The sequence below is a fragment of the Eleutherodactylus coqui genome, chromosome 1 (genome assembly GCF_035609145.1).
Source record: "Eleutherodactylus coqui strain aEleCoq1 chromosome 1, aEleCoq1.hap1, whole genome shotgun sequence".
NCBI lineage: Eukaryota > Metazoa > Chordata > Amphibia > Anura > Eleutherodactylidae > Eleutherodactylus > Eleutherodactylus coqui.
The window spans coordinates 357,048,480-357,065,535 of record NC_089837.1 but is presented as its reverse complement, the minus strand read 5'-3'; the positions used below and the strand labels follow the sequence as shown (position 1 = coordinate 357,065,535).

General features: G+C 42.3%; 1 protein-coding gene and 1 long non-coding RNA gene across 5 annotated transcripts in view; both read left to right on the top strand.

The window, feature by feature from the left end:
* The window catches only part of CCDC138 (coiled-coil domain containing 138), a 50,160-nt gene extending 34,378 nt beyond the window's left edge, over positions 1-15,782 (top strand). For all 3 annotated transcript variants that reach the window (XM_066577396.1, XM_066577385.1, XM_066577402.1), the window contains exons 14-15: positions 12,956-13,094; positions 15,275-15,782. In XM_066577396.1, coding sequence (XP_066433493.1) covers positions 12,956-13,094; positions 15,275-15,446 — 311 coding nt within the window. In that variant the 3' untranslated portion in view covers positions 15,447-15,782. The remainder of the gene's footprint in view (positions 1-12,955; positions 13,095-15,274) is intronic.
* On the top strand, positions 176-4,529 carry LOC136577481 (uncharacterized). Of its 2 annotated transcripts, XR_010786494.1 has the most exons (4): positions 176-633; positions 1,673-2,084; positions 2,182-3,123; positions 3,478-4,529. It is a non-coding gene; the product is annotated as an uncharacterized lncRNA (long non-coding RNA). The 2 variants fall into 2 exon arrangements; XR_010786491.1 differs by having other exon boundaries at positions 2,182-4,529.
* Positions 15,783-17,056: the final 1,274 nt, after the last annotated feature.

The window sequence follows — 17,056 nt, the reverse complement described above, 5'->3', positions numbered from 1 at the left end:
AGGATTACAATGAAAGTTAACATCTGTATATAGAGAACACAGGATCCACCATTCATTATAGCGCCTTTATGCACACGGTTATTATCATTTAAAAGAAAAGAAAAAAACATTCAAAAACGAAAGATAATCACACAGTGTAAACCTGGTTAACAGCCAAATGATGAGTGAGAATTTGTTCGCTTATCGTTCCATTCCTGCAGGCATAAAAATCATCGTTCGCCCCGTTTGACTATCGTTCTGTGTAAAAAGCTATTGTTCAGTCATTCCTAAGTTGATGGGACGGGTGACTGTTTGGCAGGAGTTAGTTTTATACACCACAAAATGCTGTGCAATTAGCTGTTGGAAGAACAAAGAGGGTATTAACCCGCCCACAAAGTGCTCTACTATTGGCTGGGAAAGCATCGGATGATGGGAATTACGTTATGACACAGGAACTACGTAAAAGCCGCGAGGAATCATTCGCTGTTACAATCGCCTGAAGAGAGCCAAGTGGTGCTGCCGTCTGATCACTACTTCGAGGGATACTTCGAGATTTCTGTTTGCCACAGCGAGAAACATTTTGCTTGGCTGCCTGGAAGCCCTGCCAATTTTTTTGAGGGACTATCCACAGGAACGAACTCTTCTAATGGAAAGGTGAGCTTGCTCTCTTATACGTTCATGTCAAAACCCCTTGGTTCTGTTTACTTGATTCCAACTTAACCTCCTTTACCCAGTCACCCTGTGTATTATTGTTTTCAAGAAATCGGGCATTATCTACGGGATTAATTGAACTAAGTATACTTTCACCCTACCTCCAGGCTCAGGTTCAGTTACTCAGCTCAGGGCACTGCATCACAGGCTCTTTATGCTGTCATTCAATAATATCAATGGCATCAAGGCCCACGGAAAATATGGCCAGAGCCGAGCAAGAGCTGGTAGCTAGAATAATAGGCTTTGTATATGGGGTCTTCTATTTAAGAGTCTGGTCTGGGGTCTGATAAAAATAATAGGGCAGTGAGGTCTGAATTTATTTAGCTAGTCTGATCAGGAAAGTGATATTAACCATTTGAAATCCAATTTTTGGGGGTTTTCTAGGGGGCTTTCTCTTTCTGCCATTATACAATGGCGCCGTCTGCTAGCTAGAGCCAGTACTGCGGTATGGGACATCCTGGAGAGGCCTCTGACAACAGATCGGCCAGTAATATACAGTAAGAACATCCTGCTGGACGTCTTCCGACATTGGAGCTATACAGCCTTCAATCAGAATGTCTTTAGACGTCAGACAGTGGATTGGAAAGGGGTAATATAAGGGGTCTGAATATATTTAGGAATTCGGATTACATTAAAGGGGTTGTACCAGATCTCAAGAATGGGGGTCCTGTGTCTCTCTCTGCCTGTCATTGCAGGGGTTGATCCTCCCTCCACAGTAACGTCCGAATGAATGGAGCACTGGTCGAGCATGTGCGGTCAGCAATTCATTCATTTCAAATGGGACTGACGGAAAAGAGTGACGAGTACACAGGTACGCAGGATCTATTCTGTGGAAATCTTGGTACAACTCCTTTTAAGGGGAATTGGGGTCTGTATGTGTGTTCAGGGATAGGATTTCATACTAATATCTTATAGATCTCTGTGATACATTACTACATTGCTGTTTCACGAGTGTTAAATCTTGTTGCTTTCGTTTCCATAGAGGAGTCATGGAGCGCCATGATGGAGAGTTCCTACAAATCTACCGATCTTTCCCCTGCTTGAAGAAAGTAACCAGCATAGAGTACAGCAATCACTTGAAGAAGATGAGGTGTATCAGAGGTTAATAGAGGTGGCACAGAAGCATTTTCCTTCACAGAAAATTGATTTAAGATTTGTCAAGGCAAAAATTAAAAACCTATGGACCGTATGCAAAAAATAATTCAGTAAGGTGAAGAGCAGCAAAAGGTCTGGAGCTGGTGTGAATGACATCTACACACCAAGACTGTGGTACTAGGACCTCCTGGCTTACACCAGGACCAGGAGGTCTCACGTTCTTCACAGTCTGCAGATGTCACACCGGAACCCAGTAGTGACTGCACCGAGCACAAACAAGCCGGCAACCCTTGGACAGCGTAAGTACATGACTATCTACACCTCAGTAAGCAACTATTACTATTTCCATAGATAATTTATTTTCCAAACTAATTTCTTTTCTATTATATTCTACAGAGTATAGCGATGGAGAGAGAAGACATCTACACTTGTAAATAGAACGCCCATAAACTGCTACACCAATTCCTTCCTCCATGTTACAACCTTCTATTCCCTCACCCTGACCCTGCAAAAGAGCTGGGGAAGCAAGCCAGAGACAAAATGAGTTACTGCAAGCTGCCAAACAGTTCTACAAAATATACATCGGACAGAACATTGCATCAAAAACCACCTTGAAATCCTACCAGTGGAGCTGCGCTCACTAGAGGGTGACTGGGATCTGTAGGAGCTCCTGGGAGTAGATCTTTAGCCTCTATCCTGTGGATTTGGGATTGATGTTGATATAAGGGAACCCCCTTTTATTTTATGGGACTTTTGTCCTCCATGCTCTGGATTGGGGATAAATGTTATTAGTAAGAGAAAAACCCTTAATTGTAATTCGCTACACTCAGGTATTGTGAGCTTTTATTATAGTCCACATCCTTTTGCAATGCCAAGCCATGAACAGAGCCTTGAGCTGCCTTCAGATGGCAGTAATACTGGCCAGTTTGCCTGTAAAGGAAAGTTTTGGTAGCAGAAGCTAACTTCCCCACAGACATGCATTGCATCTAACGTAATGCATGTCTGGGGACGCACATTGCATGCCACACGCTGTTATGTACACTATAGAGTTTGCTCGCGGTTTTGCGTGTTTTCATATCAGTTTAAAAAAATAGCGTCCATAAAGCGCACAGCTTCACCTCCAGGAGACTGCACTGCTCATCCAGCTAGTGAACCAGCATGGTTATGGTATGAAGCGCAGGTCCTATGACCACCCTAATTAAAGGAAGGAGGCCATGGAACGCAAATTTGGCACCGCCCTCAGCAAGGACCAGCTTCGACAGAAGTGAAGCGACTTGAAACTAAAGGAACCTGAGTGACTGTGTACTATTCGCCATGAAGTCAGACCTAAACGTGGGGGTATGGAATGGTGGTTTTATGTTTCTTGCAATAGTGGAGCCTTTTGTAATTGTAGATGTAGTTTGCCAGTTAGCTTCCAGAGCTTTTATGGGGGGTATTTTGCAGAGGGAGCGATATTGTACTGTATAGCGGGATGAGGGGTGCAGCTGCTCTTTTGTCAGATTTGTTACATTTTAGGTTCCGCATGGTGGTGAAGGGATTTTAGTTTTCGCAAGCGTGCTGTCGGTGAATGTTCATTCTAAGCCTGCAACAGAGGGGGGTGCATTGGTCCCACTGATATTGATTTGCTCAATTTGGAGCAATTTGTGCACCCTTTTTTGGGTGTTTTTATTCCTAACGTTCTTTTCCTTTTAGTTTTTTGGCAGCAGACGGAACTCCACAGGCAAAGGGCGGAAAGCAGAGAGGGGAGAACACCACAACCTCATGCCCCTCCGCCAGAGCCACTCATGGAGGAAATCCCCAGTAGGTATAAGAGCAGCAGAACAAGTTGTTGCCCAGCATACGATCGCTGTTCTGTCATAGCCTGCTGACCTGCTTTTTCTGGCAACGCTGTCACAACAAGAACTACATGGCCAGTTTTGATCGGAGCTGTACTTTTTGCCTCCTCAAGACATGATCATTTGCGAACGGAAAACAAAGACGCACCGATTGAAATGGCTAATTTAGTGACAGATGGGTTCTTTTCCAGTGCAATTACGTAGTGTTTCATGCATCTCCTTGTGTATTGCACATGCATTTGCATAGCCCACGCTGTCTTCTATGGGGACCTTTGGTGTGCAAACTGAAATGTGCGTGTAAAATGCAGAAATGTGAATGAACCCATTGAAATCTATGGGTTCTATATTCTGCATATCGCGCGTGCAAAATACGCCCATGTGAAGCCGGCCTTAGTCAGTGTGTACACCAAACATTACGTTTTTTTTAATTTTGTAAAAATAAATCCTATGTATATGTCAAAGTATACATTTTTATACTATTAACAAAATAAAGACACCTATTTAGTGTACACAGAAGAAGCAGTGAGAAGGCTGCTTTTCACTGCTACTTCTCATTATTCCTCCCACAGTGGTTCATGAACCTGTCCCTGCCAGGAGGGCCTTACTGTTGGAGGCCATACAGTGCTTCACACTTTTGTGCAGTATACAGAGGCTGCTGAGGGACTTCCAACAGGAGCCGGCTGAGCTACAGCGCCTGGCAGAGGAGGATCCGCGTCCTTGAGCTTCCAGTTACTCCACTTCTTTTGCAGTGTGTCCTTGCAGCAGGCAGTGCCAAACATCCTTTCCAGTTACCGCATAACTTGGCTGAAGATTGCTTCCTTCCAAGAATTAGGATGTTCATAGGACTCGTCTAGGATGTCATAATCCTGCAGACCCAATAGTTGGACCATAAATGACTGTCTCCTGGCATCCCACTAAAAACTGTTTTACTTTTATAGTTTTTCAAAGTTGCTTTAGATTTTTTTCAGTAAAAAATTAAAAACAGACTATATTTATCTCAAATACTTGGCTTATTGTGGGGGTTTCTGAGCATGCAGAATATAAGCATTGTACATAAAGGTTTAAAGGGGACCACACGTAAGACATCATTCCTGCCTGCCATGACACTGCACCAATGCCATTAATATATGCTCTATATTGTTTACGACAGCGATTGGCTTAATCACAGACACAGAAAACCTGAAGGGGCTCGAGAGGTACGATCCCTTTTACACCTCAACGCCACTCTCCATAATTCATTTGAAAACTGTCCACATTTTCATCATCAAGCACTGAGGAAGTAGTTGTGCAAGACGCAGCAGGCCAGCACTACTTTGTCCATTTTTTTCTGGAAGGAGATTGATAGTGGTGTAAAAAATGCTGAATCAGTTGGCCATGATGCCAAAAGCATTTTTTACCACGTCTAGCCCTTGACAGCTGATAATTAAATATTCTCCTTTCTGGATCGAATAGCCATTGAGCAAAAGGTTTTAGTAAATGTTTGTGCAGTGGAAGGGCATAATCTTCGACAGACACAAAATACCAATTTGATTTTGTCTTGGTATTGCTAAGTAGACCTAGTCTGCCCATTTGCAAACGTTCCATAAATTTGATACTCATCCGTTTTTGCCAACATGTACCATCAGAAATTCATAATATGCATTAGAGGGCCATCAAGATTCTACTAAAATATAGGTGCATGGAGTGCTGGGATGCGCCTGATTCATGAAGACGCATGTGTCTCTTCATGTAGTAGGCCCAATGTCTCAAAACACAATCGCACCACAAACCTCTGGACTTAAGATGCACGTAAAAAATAAATTTATTTCAATCCACTATATAAAAGGTTCCATATATAATCCGATACATAGCTTCTTAAAAAAAAAAAAGTGCAGCGACGTTTCAAACAGCGTCCTTTATCAAGCTATAATAAAGGAAAAATATCAGTAAGCAATGTATACACAATATATTCATATACGTGATTAAAATATAAACAATACAAAATATTACTCAGGAGCCCACCATTGGGACAGGGCAGAAAACAGACTATAACGGATAAAATCCCTTCCCATAGCTTTTGCTTATATTCTGCCATGATACCATATGACATGCCGAGTTATACGGGAATGAAAATATATATAAGCATTAAAAATATCATCCCAGTATGTTGACCATAACAACCAAAGAATAATCGAGTGCACATCAAAGCATACAAAAGCATCAAAGGCCACCTGAAAAGATAAGCCGAGGTTGAAGAAGTGTGGGATACAGAAAACACATAATCAGGCCAATAGAGATCAAAAGAGGTAACATAATCAAAATAAATAAGAAAAGCGAAGGGAGGGTAAGAAAAGAAAAAAATGAATGGATACCCACTAAGTTACAGGTAGAGCTGCATAACAGGGAACCCTATTAATACCTGGACAAGCAATAGCATAAAAGGGGAATAAATGTAAGCCCCTAGAAATCCTAAAAAATAAGCAAAATATTTTAAACCATATTTCAAAGAAAGCACATAAATAGGGCTTCTACCTCAATGCCAATGAATCCCATTTATGCACTAAAAACGGGCTTTCATATTACTCTTAAATACCAGTCAAAATATCCAGTAAAGACCGAATGGCAAATCCAGACTAAATTCCAAAGGATTATTCCCCTAACGAGATAATTACCACAAAGGGTTAAAGAACATATTGCAGCAATGACACAGCTCCCCAAGTCAAATAACCAGAAACAAATGGGGGTAAAAAAAAATCGAGGCCACCATAACTATTCCCATCCGTTGTACTTACTGATAACATGCAGCCTGTGTGGGAACAGGAACCCTATCTGTTAGACAATGCTTCCACTATAAATATTCTAATGGGATGGCGAACAGGTGTTTGTGGCACGCGAACATGGAGGCAACTTCCGGTCGCAAACGAGAGGGCACAACTCCAAAATGAGATCTGTAGCCTCCGCCTGTCAAAACACGGAAGTAGACAGTAGGCACACATGGGAAGGAGCTGGAAAAGGAACACGCTTGCGAAAAAAACCAAAAAGAGCGCATCTGCAAAAGCAAGAGATGGGCACCTACTGCATAACAGAACAGAAAAGCTACACCATTGGGGCATAGGCGTATCTACAGTTAGCAGCCCCATATTTCCATTCACCAAACACTGTAGCAAACAATCAGACATGGCTGTATTCAAAGCCAGCATGGTCTACAATAAAATGGGGCAAAGCGCACCCAATTGCACTTCCCATGGGAAAACCAAAAAAGCTAAACTGTCACAGAAAAGGGGGAACAAACAAAAAAACAAAAGCACAAATATCCCAAAGTTCTCAAGATTGGCACTGACACTTAAAATAACCAATAGCAGAGCGCTTTGTGGGCATGTTAAACAGCCTTTTGTTCTTCCAACAGCCAATGCACGTATTTCCAGCTCACCAATACCTCAGTGCATACATTTCCACACCAACCTGAACTATTCATCATTCAGTATAAACACCACTCCGAACAGACCAATGATCAACTAAACAAGCAAAATTACCAGAAATTTAAATGATGATCTACATGTCTAAACAGTCATCGTTTCAAAGCAAACAACTCATTGCTTGCTCGAACAATTTCTTGCACCATATAAAAGGAGCATTATTCATTCACCACTGGACAGGTCGCAGAGCTTATCTAGAAGTAAGTGGATCAGCTCCTGTCCATCGTGTGACTGGCCCATGATTTCTGCTGTGAAGCATACCATGGTAAGGTAAAGAGAATAGAATGAAAAATCTACAATCAAAAGATATAAACAGATTAGAAAATGGAAAATGTGTCACTTTCTGCTTTCACTTGGAAAAACAAACATTCCCTTTAAAGAGATCAGATAAAACTGAAAAAAGTCTCTGTACCATTCCCTTCAGGATGGCATTGTGGCTCAGCCTTATTCAAGGAAATGGGTCTAAGCTGCAACTATGTCTACAGATAATGGACTGGCGCTGGTTTCAGAAGGAGCATACACTTCTAGTCTCAGTAAACGCATTTTAAGTCCTTCTCTTCCCCCAGCAGTTTTGTACAAGCCCTGTTCATTCTGCAGGAAAAGTATGTTGCAATTTAGGATAACCGAACTTGTTCTACTTTAAACAGCTGTGGCTCTGCTTCTATCAGGGCTAAGATTCATGGGTTTAAAATGACACAAAAAGCATGTTGGTAGATCTTACAGAATAGCCATTTGAAATGGGGGCAGGAATAATGAATTTTACACCTGTTGTTTTTCAATGTGTATGCAAAGGAGAGAGGGAGGGGGATGAGCCCCCAGCAAAGAAGATCTGTAATCTTCTTCCGGTATATCTTTCTGTCCCAGGAGAGTGGTGACATGCATTTTATTCATATTATCACCACCATCAATCGGAAAGCATATTTGCTCTCTGATTGTCACATACGGGGGTTTTCTCAGAAAAGGAGTGAACTGATGAGGACTTGCTCATCTAATCACCCCTATATACACAGAGTGGCAAATAGAATATATAACCAATGTATACAATAAACTTATAATATAATAGAAAAATAATCAATACTAACCTCCTTAAATGGACCCCCATCCCCTTCATGGTCCGGTGCAGGAGCCTTAGTCCTTGCCAGTCCAATCCCGAAAGAAGCTTCACTGGTCATGTGCTGTTCATTGTTCACTCAGCCAGTTACTGACCTTAGTAGTCACATAACATTCGTGGCAGTATCACCACTAAAGCCAGTGACTGAGTGGTCAGATGTACAATGGACAGCACATGATCGCTACAGCAACTGAGAGTATTGAAGTGCTGGGGACCAGGGCTTCCGTGCTGGACAATGAACCATTAAAAGGTAGGGGGTTGTATTATGGATTGTTTTTCTATTATATCACATTCACTACCATATATACATGGGACACACTGTTACAGCCCCCTGCAAGAACAAAAAGTGTAACAGAGCAGCAATAACTATTTCCCACCTGCCATGGGGTCACCTTGAGGCTCCCGTCTGCTTCCAGCATTCTCTCACTATTACGTGATCGTAATCACTGAAGAGGTGACCCTGCTGGTACATCAGGAGAGCCGTAGCGAAGAGGATGAAGATGAGGTGAGTAAACAAGCTTAGGTGAAAGTGGCACCATCGCCCTCATCCCCCATACTTCTATTTTTCCCTCCTCTGTGCTCCTTTGGCACACATATCAGAGCCCTGGATGCCTTTAGCTAGGTAGCCCCTCTTTCTTTGGCCCTTCTTGCCATTACCACTCTTCACCTTCTTTACTATCCTGAGCGAAGCATGGCTCATACTGTACCTACTACTTGCTAGTCTGACTTTCTTGGGACCTCAGTTAGTCCTGGATCATTTTCAAGGATATGCCAACACAAGTTAACTTGTCCTTTCCTCTCTTCCACCCTAAACTAGATTAATCTTCTTCTCATCTCGTACACTGTCCATATGTGATTTCAGCAGAGCAGGCCTATGCAAGGGCATCACCCTTCTTTGTCGATACTATCCCACTACATTGGCAGACACTTTCTTGTCAATTCAGCAAAATCTTCTGCCTTCCTAGCCATATGGCCCCTTCCAGTCTTCATCAAGTCTTTCAGAATATGTCCCTCTGGTAGACCAGTGGCTTGCTTACATAAACTGATCACACTAATATTTGTTTTCCCACCCCTTGGGTACTGCTCGAGACTGTCCAAAGGTTTTGCTGTGTCCCCTAGTGACACGGACGAGAAAATAGGATTTTTGTTACTTACTGTAAAATACATTTCTTGTCACGTTCATTGGAGGACCGCACCCACCCACTTGTCCTGGTACTTTGCTCCAGAAGGATCCTCAGTCTTGCCTTACCTGGTACTATGTTTCCTTTTATGGTCTGCATTGATTTACATGTGTTAATTTGTTCTCTCCTACTACTTGTATATAAACTGATTTAGCTCAGTGCCTGCAGGAAGGGTATAGCTGGTGGCAGAGGCGTAACTTGAAACTTCTAGGCCCCAATGCAAAATTTGTAACGGGGCCCCAAAATATAATGTTTTATCCCTAGTTATGGGCTCACTGTATGGAGAAGAGAGGCCTTATGGGCCCCTCTAAGGCTCCTGGGCCTGGGTGCAACCGCATCCCCTATAGTTATGTCCCTGGCGGGTGGCATGGACTAACTCTTTTTGTGCTTAGAGTCGCCTCCTAGTGGCAGCAGCTGTCCCAAGGTCTTGCAATGTTCCCCAATGAACTTAAAGGGGTTGTCTCGCGAAAGCAAGTGGGGGTAAGCACTTCTGTATTGCCATATTAATGCACTTTGTAATATGCATCGTGCATTAAATATGAGCCATACAGAAGTTATTCACTTACCTGCTCCGTTGCTGGCGTCCCCGTCTCCATGGCTCCGTCTAATTTCGGTGTCTTCTTGCTTTTTTAGACGCGCTTGCGCAGATGGGTCTTCTCCCTTCGGCTCGGCACCATCGGCGTTTTGGCTCCGCCCCTTGTACGCGTCATCGCGTAGCTCCGCCCCATGATGTGTGCCGATTCCAGTCTCGTCGGCACGTGTGACGGGGGCGGAGCTACGCGATGACGCATACAAGGGGCGGAGCCAAAACGCCGATGGTGCCGAGCCGAAGGGAGAAGACCCATCTGCGCAAGCGCGTCTAAAAAAGCAAGAAGACACCGAAATTAGACGGAGCCATGGAGACGGGGACGCCAGCAACGGAGCAGGTAAGTGAATAACTTCTGTATGGCTCATATTTAATGCACGATGTATATTACAAAGTGCATTAATATGGCCATACAGAAGTGCTGAACCCCACTTGCTTTCGCGAGACAACCCCTTTAATGAGAAATAGATTTTACTGTAAGAAACTAATATCCTGTTATCCCTAGATATGAAGTATTTTACATTCTCAGCCTAATATATAAATGGTTAAACTCCAAATAAGTGTTAAAACACACCCAGACTAACATTGCTTATAAGCCTATGTAGTACATTTACCTTGGTATTGAAAAACACACAAATTAATCTACCCTTGAATTAGTTCCCTATAAGCTGATTTCGTTTAGCAGTACCCCCTTATATACCATAATGGGTTTATCTCTTTATCTCACCGTAATTAACAGCTTTCGACAATTGTGTAGAATATTAAAATACAAGAACAAATAATGCAGTTCCTGGGTCCATGGAAATAGTTGAACAGTAAATGCTGTGTTCGGCGAGTCCTGATGTTGTAGAGAAATCCTCACTAGTTTAAGGACAAACATCAGATTCCTTTGAAGTGTATGAAGCAGACGTCTGCTGTAATGCCAGCATGCTCGATACCCCCTCTCCTACTTGATAGCTTTCATCAGCTTAAAATGAATGGTTATGCTGAAGATTACTGGAAAACTGAGCTCAGCTTGACTTTTGTAATTGCATATTAGTTTTTTGTTCCAAAACTTTTTAAAGTTTTCCCTGTCATTTGTGTGATCTGCTGCCAGTGGAATAGAAACAGCAATGGATATATAAGAAACGTATGGACACTATGCATAATGGGACTTCTTTACAGATCACCTCATTGGTGGCTGTTGGCATAGAAAGAGCCTAAACGTGGACAGTGACTGTATGGGGTCTTCTGCTTTTCTTTTACCTTGTCATTGTGTCATTTCCCAGCACTGTTCTCTGGCGTCTTACAGCTACAGTTGTTCCTGATCTGTCCGCACATCTGGACAATTCACTTCCTTGGTGGACCAAGGAACAAATGTTTCCTCTTACAAAATGACATGATGTATTATCTGACCCAGTCAGAATCCCATTTTACAATGTCTGCTTTGGAGACTAACATAAATCTGAGTGTCTTGCAGGCAGCACAGTTTTTACTAGTGCCCTTTAAAGTGTACTGTGTGACAGCATTGCCAGTCTTCTACAGTTCCCTTCATTTAAAGGGGTATTCCTATCTCGTAAAGTGATGGCATATCGCTAGAATTTGCTATAGCTTTTTAAGTCGTAGGGGTCCGTCCAAACCTGAGAATGAAGTGACCACAGGGCTGATTCATCACTGTGGCCCCTCCACAGTTTTTCCTTGCATAGCAGCGGCACTCCACCCGCTAGGAAGGGCAGCACAGCTTCACTCAAAGGGAGACTCCTAGCCAAGCAGCTGGGGTACCACTGTGCAGGTAAGGCAGTGAAAGTCCCTTCAGTCTCAAGATCAATGGGGGTCTGAGAGGTTGGATAGAGTGATGGTGTATCCTAGTGATATGTCATCACGTTATAAGATGAGAATATCCCTTTAAGCTGCTTATTGTTATTTTTGTCAGTTTATCCCGTGTTTTCGTTGGGATATAGCCGACATCTATTGTCTGTAGGTGTTGGTGAACCATATTGATGTTTTTTCCCTGGGGCTGGGTAGGTCATGTTGGATTTATCTAGGTATACCTTTGTTCCTTTACCCAGGACAAACAATACTAGAAATTTCCAGTAGCTGTTCATTCTTTTCATAGAACTAACAAGGAAGGCATGGGTGTAATTGCTGATCCAGTTGAGCAGCTGTCATCTGGCCATTACTGGCATTGGCCGGTGCTTATCAATGTTATTGTGTGTTTTAGCACATTTTACTCCAGTTTGTTGTGCATCCTATTTATTAATGATTTGCACCCAAACTTAGAGGCTTGTGTCCCATAAGCTTCAGTTGCTAAAAAATGACCACTTGGTCAGGATTTAGACACATTTATAGAATGCACACTTATTAAATGATTTCTGGAAAAGCGTGAAGGTTAATGACAGTGATGTACAGTATTTAGTGACAGATTTACTATATCCAGAAAGTCACATTGAGTTATGGCCTAGGTCAATAATGTAGCTTTAACTTGAAGGGGTCGTCCAAGTTAGTTTTTTTTTTTTTTTTAATCTGTGCTCCCTTTGTATAAAAATAATAAGATCCTATATTTACCTCTCCCAGTTCTGCACTGGAGCTGCGGGGAGCTGGGAGAGATGAGTAGAGGATCATCACTTACAATTTTTAGACATAGGAAGCACAAATTTTTTCTTTTAAATTAACTCCGGCAACCCCTTTTAAGGACTTTTCAGACCCAGTTGTCGGACACAAATGTTTGCCTGCCAGATCATTGGGCCATTTAAATATGCCAGTGATCAGCCAAAGAACATAAAAATTTGTGTTTGTCGGCTGCTCGTGTTATTCATGCATCCATAAAAATAATCGGTGATTGGCTACACCTCTCCCCGTATAAACTGGGTAGATGAGCTGCTGATCAGTGATGTTTGTAGGGTTTGTCCCAATGCATTTGATCATCTGTGTATTTACTGTAACAGACACTTTTATTGATACATGTACGTCACTCTCATTCTTTACAATTGTACATTATTTTGGATTTTCTTTGTATATTGCAGGATTTTTGCAGCCATTTCTGGAATCGTGTAGTACTGAATCTTTTTTTTGTACTTCTGCTGCGTTGCTTAAAGATTCGAAAGTTGACGTACAAGTTCTTGAAAAATTAAGCATTGTTTTGCAGAAGCTTTCCAAAGTCAGGTAAGTCTTCATAAATGGCCTGTCTAATTACTGTTGGCTTTTTCCAGCACAGAAAGTGATGGCCTATTGTACCAATCCTGAGAATGAAGAGGTTGCAGCAGTAGTTAAGAGGTTCACTGCACTTGACTTGAATGGAGCTGTGTTGCAGTTGCCTGCACAATGAGTGGCCAGGAGCGCAGCTCTGCAAGAGAAATCCTGAAGAGACCTCTGTCCTTGAGAGTCTCTGCCCAGTGGGTGGGTTGTACCCCTACTGATGATGATATGGTGCATGCCATAACAGAAGATGGGACTATGTCTTTAAACGCCCACTCGATAGTACCACCTTCTGCCTCAACCACATACTGATCTCATTCATACAATGGCCGCTGGTGGGAGAAGTCAAGTAAAGAGACACGTCAGTCAACCTCCGCAATTGAAACACACTGTATATGTGCTAGTTTTCTGTGCGCAGTGGGATTCAATGGAGGAGACTGACTGATGTATCTAATCGCAGGCCTCTTCATCTACAACCATTTTATGGGTGGAAAGTTGAACTATCTCAGCGAAGCAGCTTCACAGATAGAGAAAGCGTCGCTGAAGTTGAAAAAAGGTATATGTTAGTAAGTTGACTGTAATCATGGTTACCACACATTTGTTCGGATTATACATAAAGCAACCAACACCTTTAGACAAAAATGTGAATAAAAATAAAGCCCCATGTATCGCAGGATAAAAGGACCCAAAAGTTATTTGAATAACAAATACGTAGCTTTCAATCCCATATGTACCATATATACTCGAGTATAAGCCGAGTATTTCAGCACAAAAAAATGTGCTGAAAAAGCACACTTATACTCGAGTGAGGTTAAAAAAAAACAAAACTGCACTACTCACCTCTCAAACGGCGTCTGTGTCCCTGACGCGATGCTCTCCCTGGTGGTGCGGCAAGCTGCTTCACTCTTCTCCCCGCTGTCCTCTCCATTGCTTGCTTTTGAAATCCCCCGCCGTCAGCGCTGTGTAAGGAAGCGCTGTTATTGGATTGAGCGCCAGCCAATCATAGCCGGCGCTCGATAAACCAATCACAGATGAATGACATCACCGAATGGCTGTTATTTGGTTTATCGAGCGCCGGCTGTGATTGGCCAGCGCTCGATCCAAACACAGCGCTTCCTCACACAGTGCTGACAGCGGGGGATTTTAAAACCAAGCCAGGGAGATGAAAGCGGGGAAAACACTAAGCAGCTTGCTGCACCGCCGGGGAGAGCATTGCGCCGCTGATACAGACGCTGGCTGAGAGGTGAGTATTGCGGGGTTTTTTTCCACCTAGTATATACTTAAGTATAGCTCGGCTTATACTCGAGTCAATACGTTTTTTTGTGGGGAAACTTATTGACTCGGCTTATACTTGGGTCAGCTAATACTCAAGTATATACGGTAAGTTAAAAAAAATGTAAAACATGTCTTTTCATTATCAGGGTAAAACAGCCTCGTCTTGAACTAATGCACTGGGGTCATAAATATTGTGGGTAAAAGTGCATTTACCCTTTAAACTCAGAACAAATGTAACTTGAGAGAGAGACTGTTTTTGGTTCCTTTAAAAGAATAACATTTTAGGTGAAATGTGACTGTACGGGGAGTAATTAGAGGTCATGGACAGAGAGTTATGAAAAGTAATGCAAAGGAAAGGGGAGTTGCCATAGTAACCAGTAGGGATACTTTTCTTTATTTCCCAATGGGCCTCTGAAAGATGAGAAGGAACCTGATTGTTTTCTATGGGTTGCGGCACTCCTTACACTAGATTTGATACCACATTCTCCTAGTCATCCTCAAAACGTTAGATTCTTTTTTTTCAACGTCCTGTGGCTTTTTGTGTTCCTCTCGATTCAAGTCTACTGACCTTGTGATGGAAGCATATAATAATGCTCAGTCTGATTTATTGATCTTCCACGTGTTTAGATCACGCAAGACCTACTACTGCAGGGTCCAGAATACACATGTACATATGCGAGGGGTGTAACTATAGGGGATGCAGTTGTACCCGGGCCCAGGAGCCTTAGGGGGGCCCATAAGGCCTCTCCTCTCCATGTTGGGAGCCCAGCACTATGAAATAAAGCATTATAGTTGGGGGCCCTGTTTTGGGTTTTGCATTGGGGCCCAGAAGCTTCAAGTTACACCTCTGTTTTTTTCCTTTACTTTCCCAGGAGTAATAAGAAGCTGTTTGAAATTTTCAGCATTCCTCAGATGATCCAAGAGTTGCAAAGGACTTCGAATCCTGATCACGCTTTCTTTGTCATTAACTTAAACTCCATCCTCTTCCACTTGGGTTGTGCAAAGACAAAAGCTCTATCACCCACAGCCAGCGTTGATCATTGAACAATGCTGAAGTACAAATTTTTGCCCTTCAGCAGAACCTTTCCGGGAAGAAGATGCATATCATAATATTGTCAATAACTGTGCTTGCAGTGTACATTATGTGCAGTATATTTACAGTAATGTTTATTGTATACAGCAGTACTTTGTCACCCTTGCTGTAGTGTTGTGTACTTAGGCATGTTTTTAGTTTGTTATAGCTTACGATAGCGTTACATATTTTGTTCAGTTATTGCAGTGTAATCCTTTTGTATTGTATGCGATGTTGTGTACAGTGGTACTGCTATTCATGTTTATGGTTTTATATTGCTATTTAAAAATAAACTATTTTGAATCGGTTGATGTGCCTGTTTTTCCGTTTTCTTGCCTATGAGATCTTTTGTCCAGAGAGACTCAGCTGTCTGTTATAGAAAAGGATGCCATCATGGTTGAGTAGAATGTAAAAAAAAATAACGAAAAGCTTTTCAGCATCATCCATAGTTCATTACAAGTAGATTCAATACCACATTCAATGAAGAATCACTGTCATTAAAGGGGTTGTCTCAACACAGACAACCCCTTTTAAGATTTGAGCAAATCCAGCTAATAACTTCAGGTCCTGAACCCCAGGCAAACAGCTTTACAAAGCCACTGCCAGCTAGACATTTCCTGTAGAGGTGGCCAAGTAGATGCCAAGGTCTTTGGAGATATTCTTGTACCCTTTACACTGCTTGCACTTGGTGATAATAGCATTGCTGGTTTGCTCAGACAGTTTGTCTTTGCCATTGTGAACAAGGAACAGGGAATAAAATTTGGCCTTTTATTCACTACTCATAAGCTAATTAAAATCATGTGGGCACTTATAAGGTGGCAACGGCAAGTCTTATTTCTGATTATTCATCAGTCTGATTTTGTCCTCTGCCATAAACCGTGTCCTGCCATTGTTTTATATAGGTCATTAATATTGGAGTCCTAGAAAACCCCTTTAATTTTTCCAAAAATTGGAATGTCCAGGCCCATCTAAGTTTGCAGGATGGTTTTGCGGGAAACGTCATGATGGAAATGCAGAATATCAGTTTATTGTGTGGCTGGGCTTAGGGATATTGGTTTCTGTCAGGTGGCCAAAAAGACCCAACCCGGGGCTAGAGGTATGCGCGGAGTAGTGTGTATATGTGTGTGATGACTAGTATCCGATTTAAAAATGACTGAACCACCAAGCCATTCCACAGACAGTGCTACATGTCGGATGTTCCCTCCCCATATCTGGAGCAAGCTGAGGTTGGGATGTTTCCCATATAAACATTCTGTATGGGAGAAATATAGCCTGTATGGGCAATTTTTAGAGACATCTCCCAATAGGAAATAACTGGAATATAGTTCAGTGCCCTAGAAAAGGCTTGATGGATGAAGCTTGGTGTGAGCTGGGAGTCATGGAATGTCCAATGGATCATTCACAAATTAGTTTGTGGCTCAATCATTTAATCTCATATCAAATAATTTGAAAATCAAATGCATCTGATATAAATACAGTTCTAAGTATTCAAACCACTAGGGGGCACAGTTTCCTAGCTTTGGAATTTCCAAACAAAGTGACGGTATATGAATAAATGACATATTGGATAAATGACAGAAGC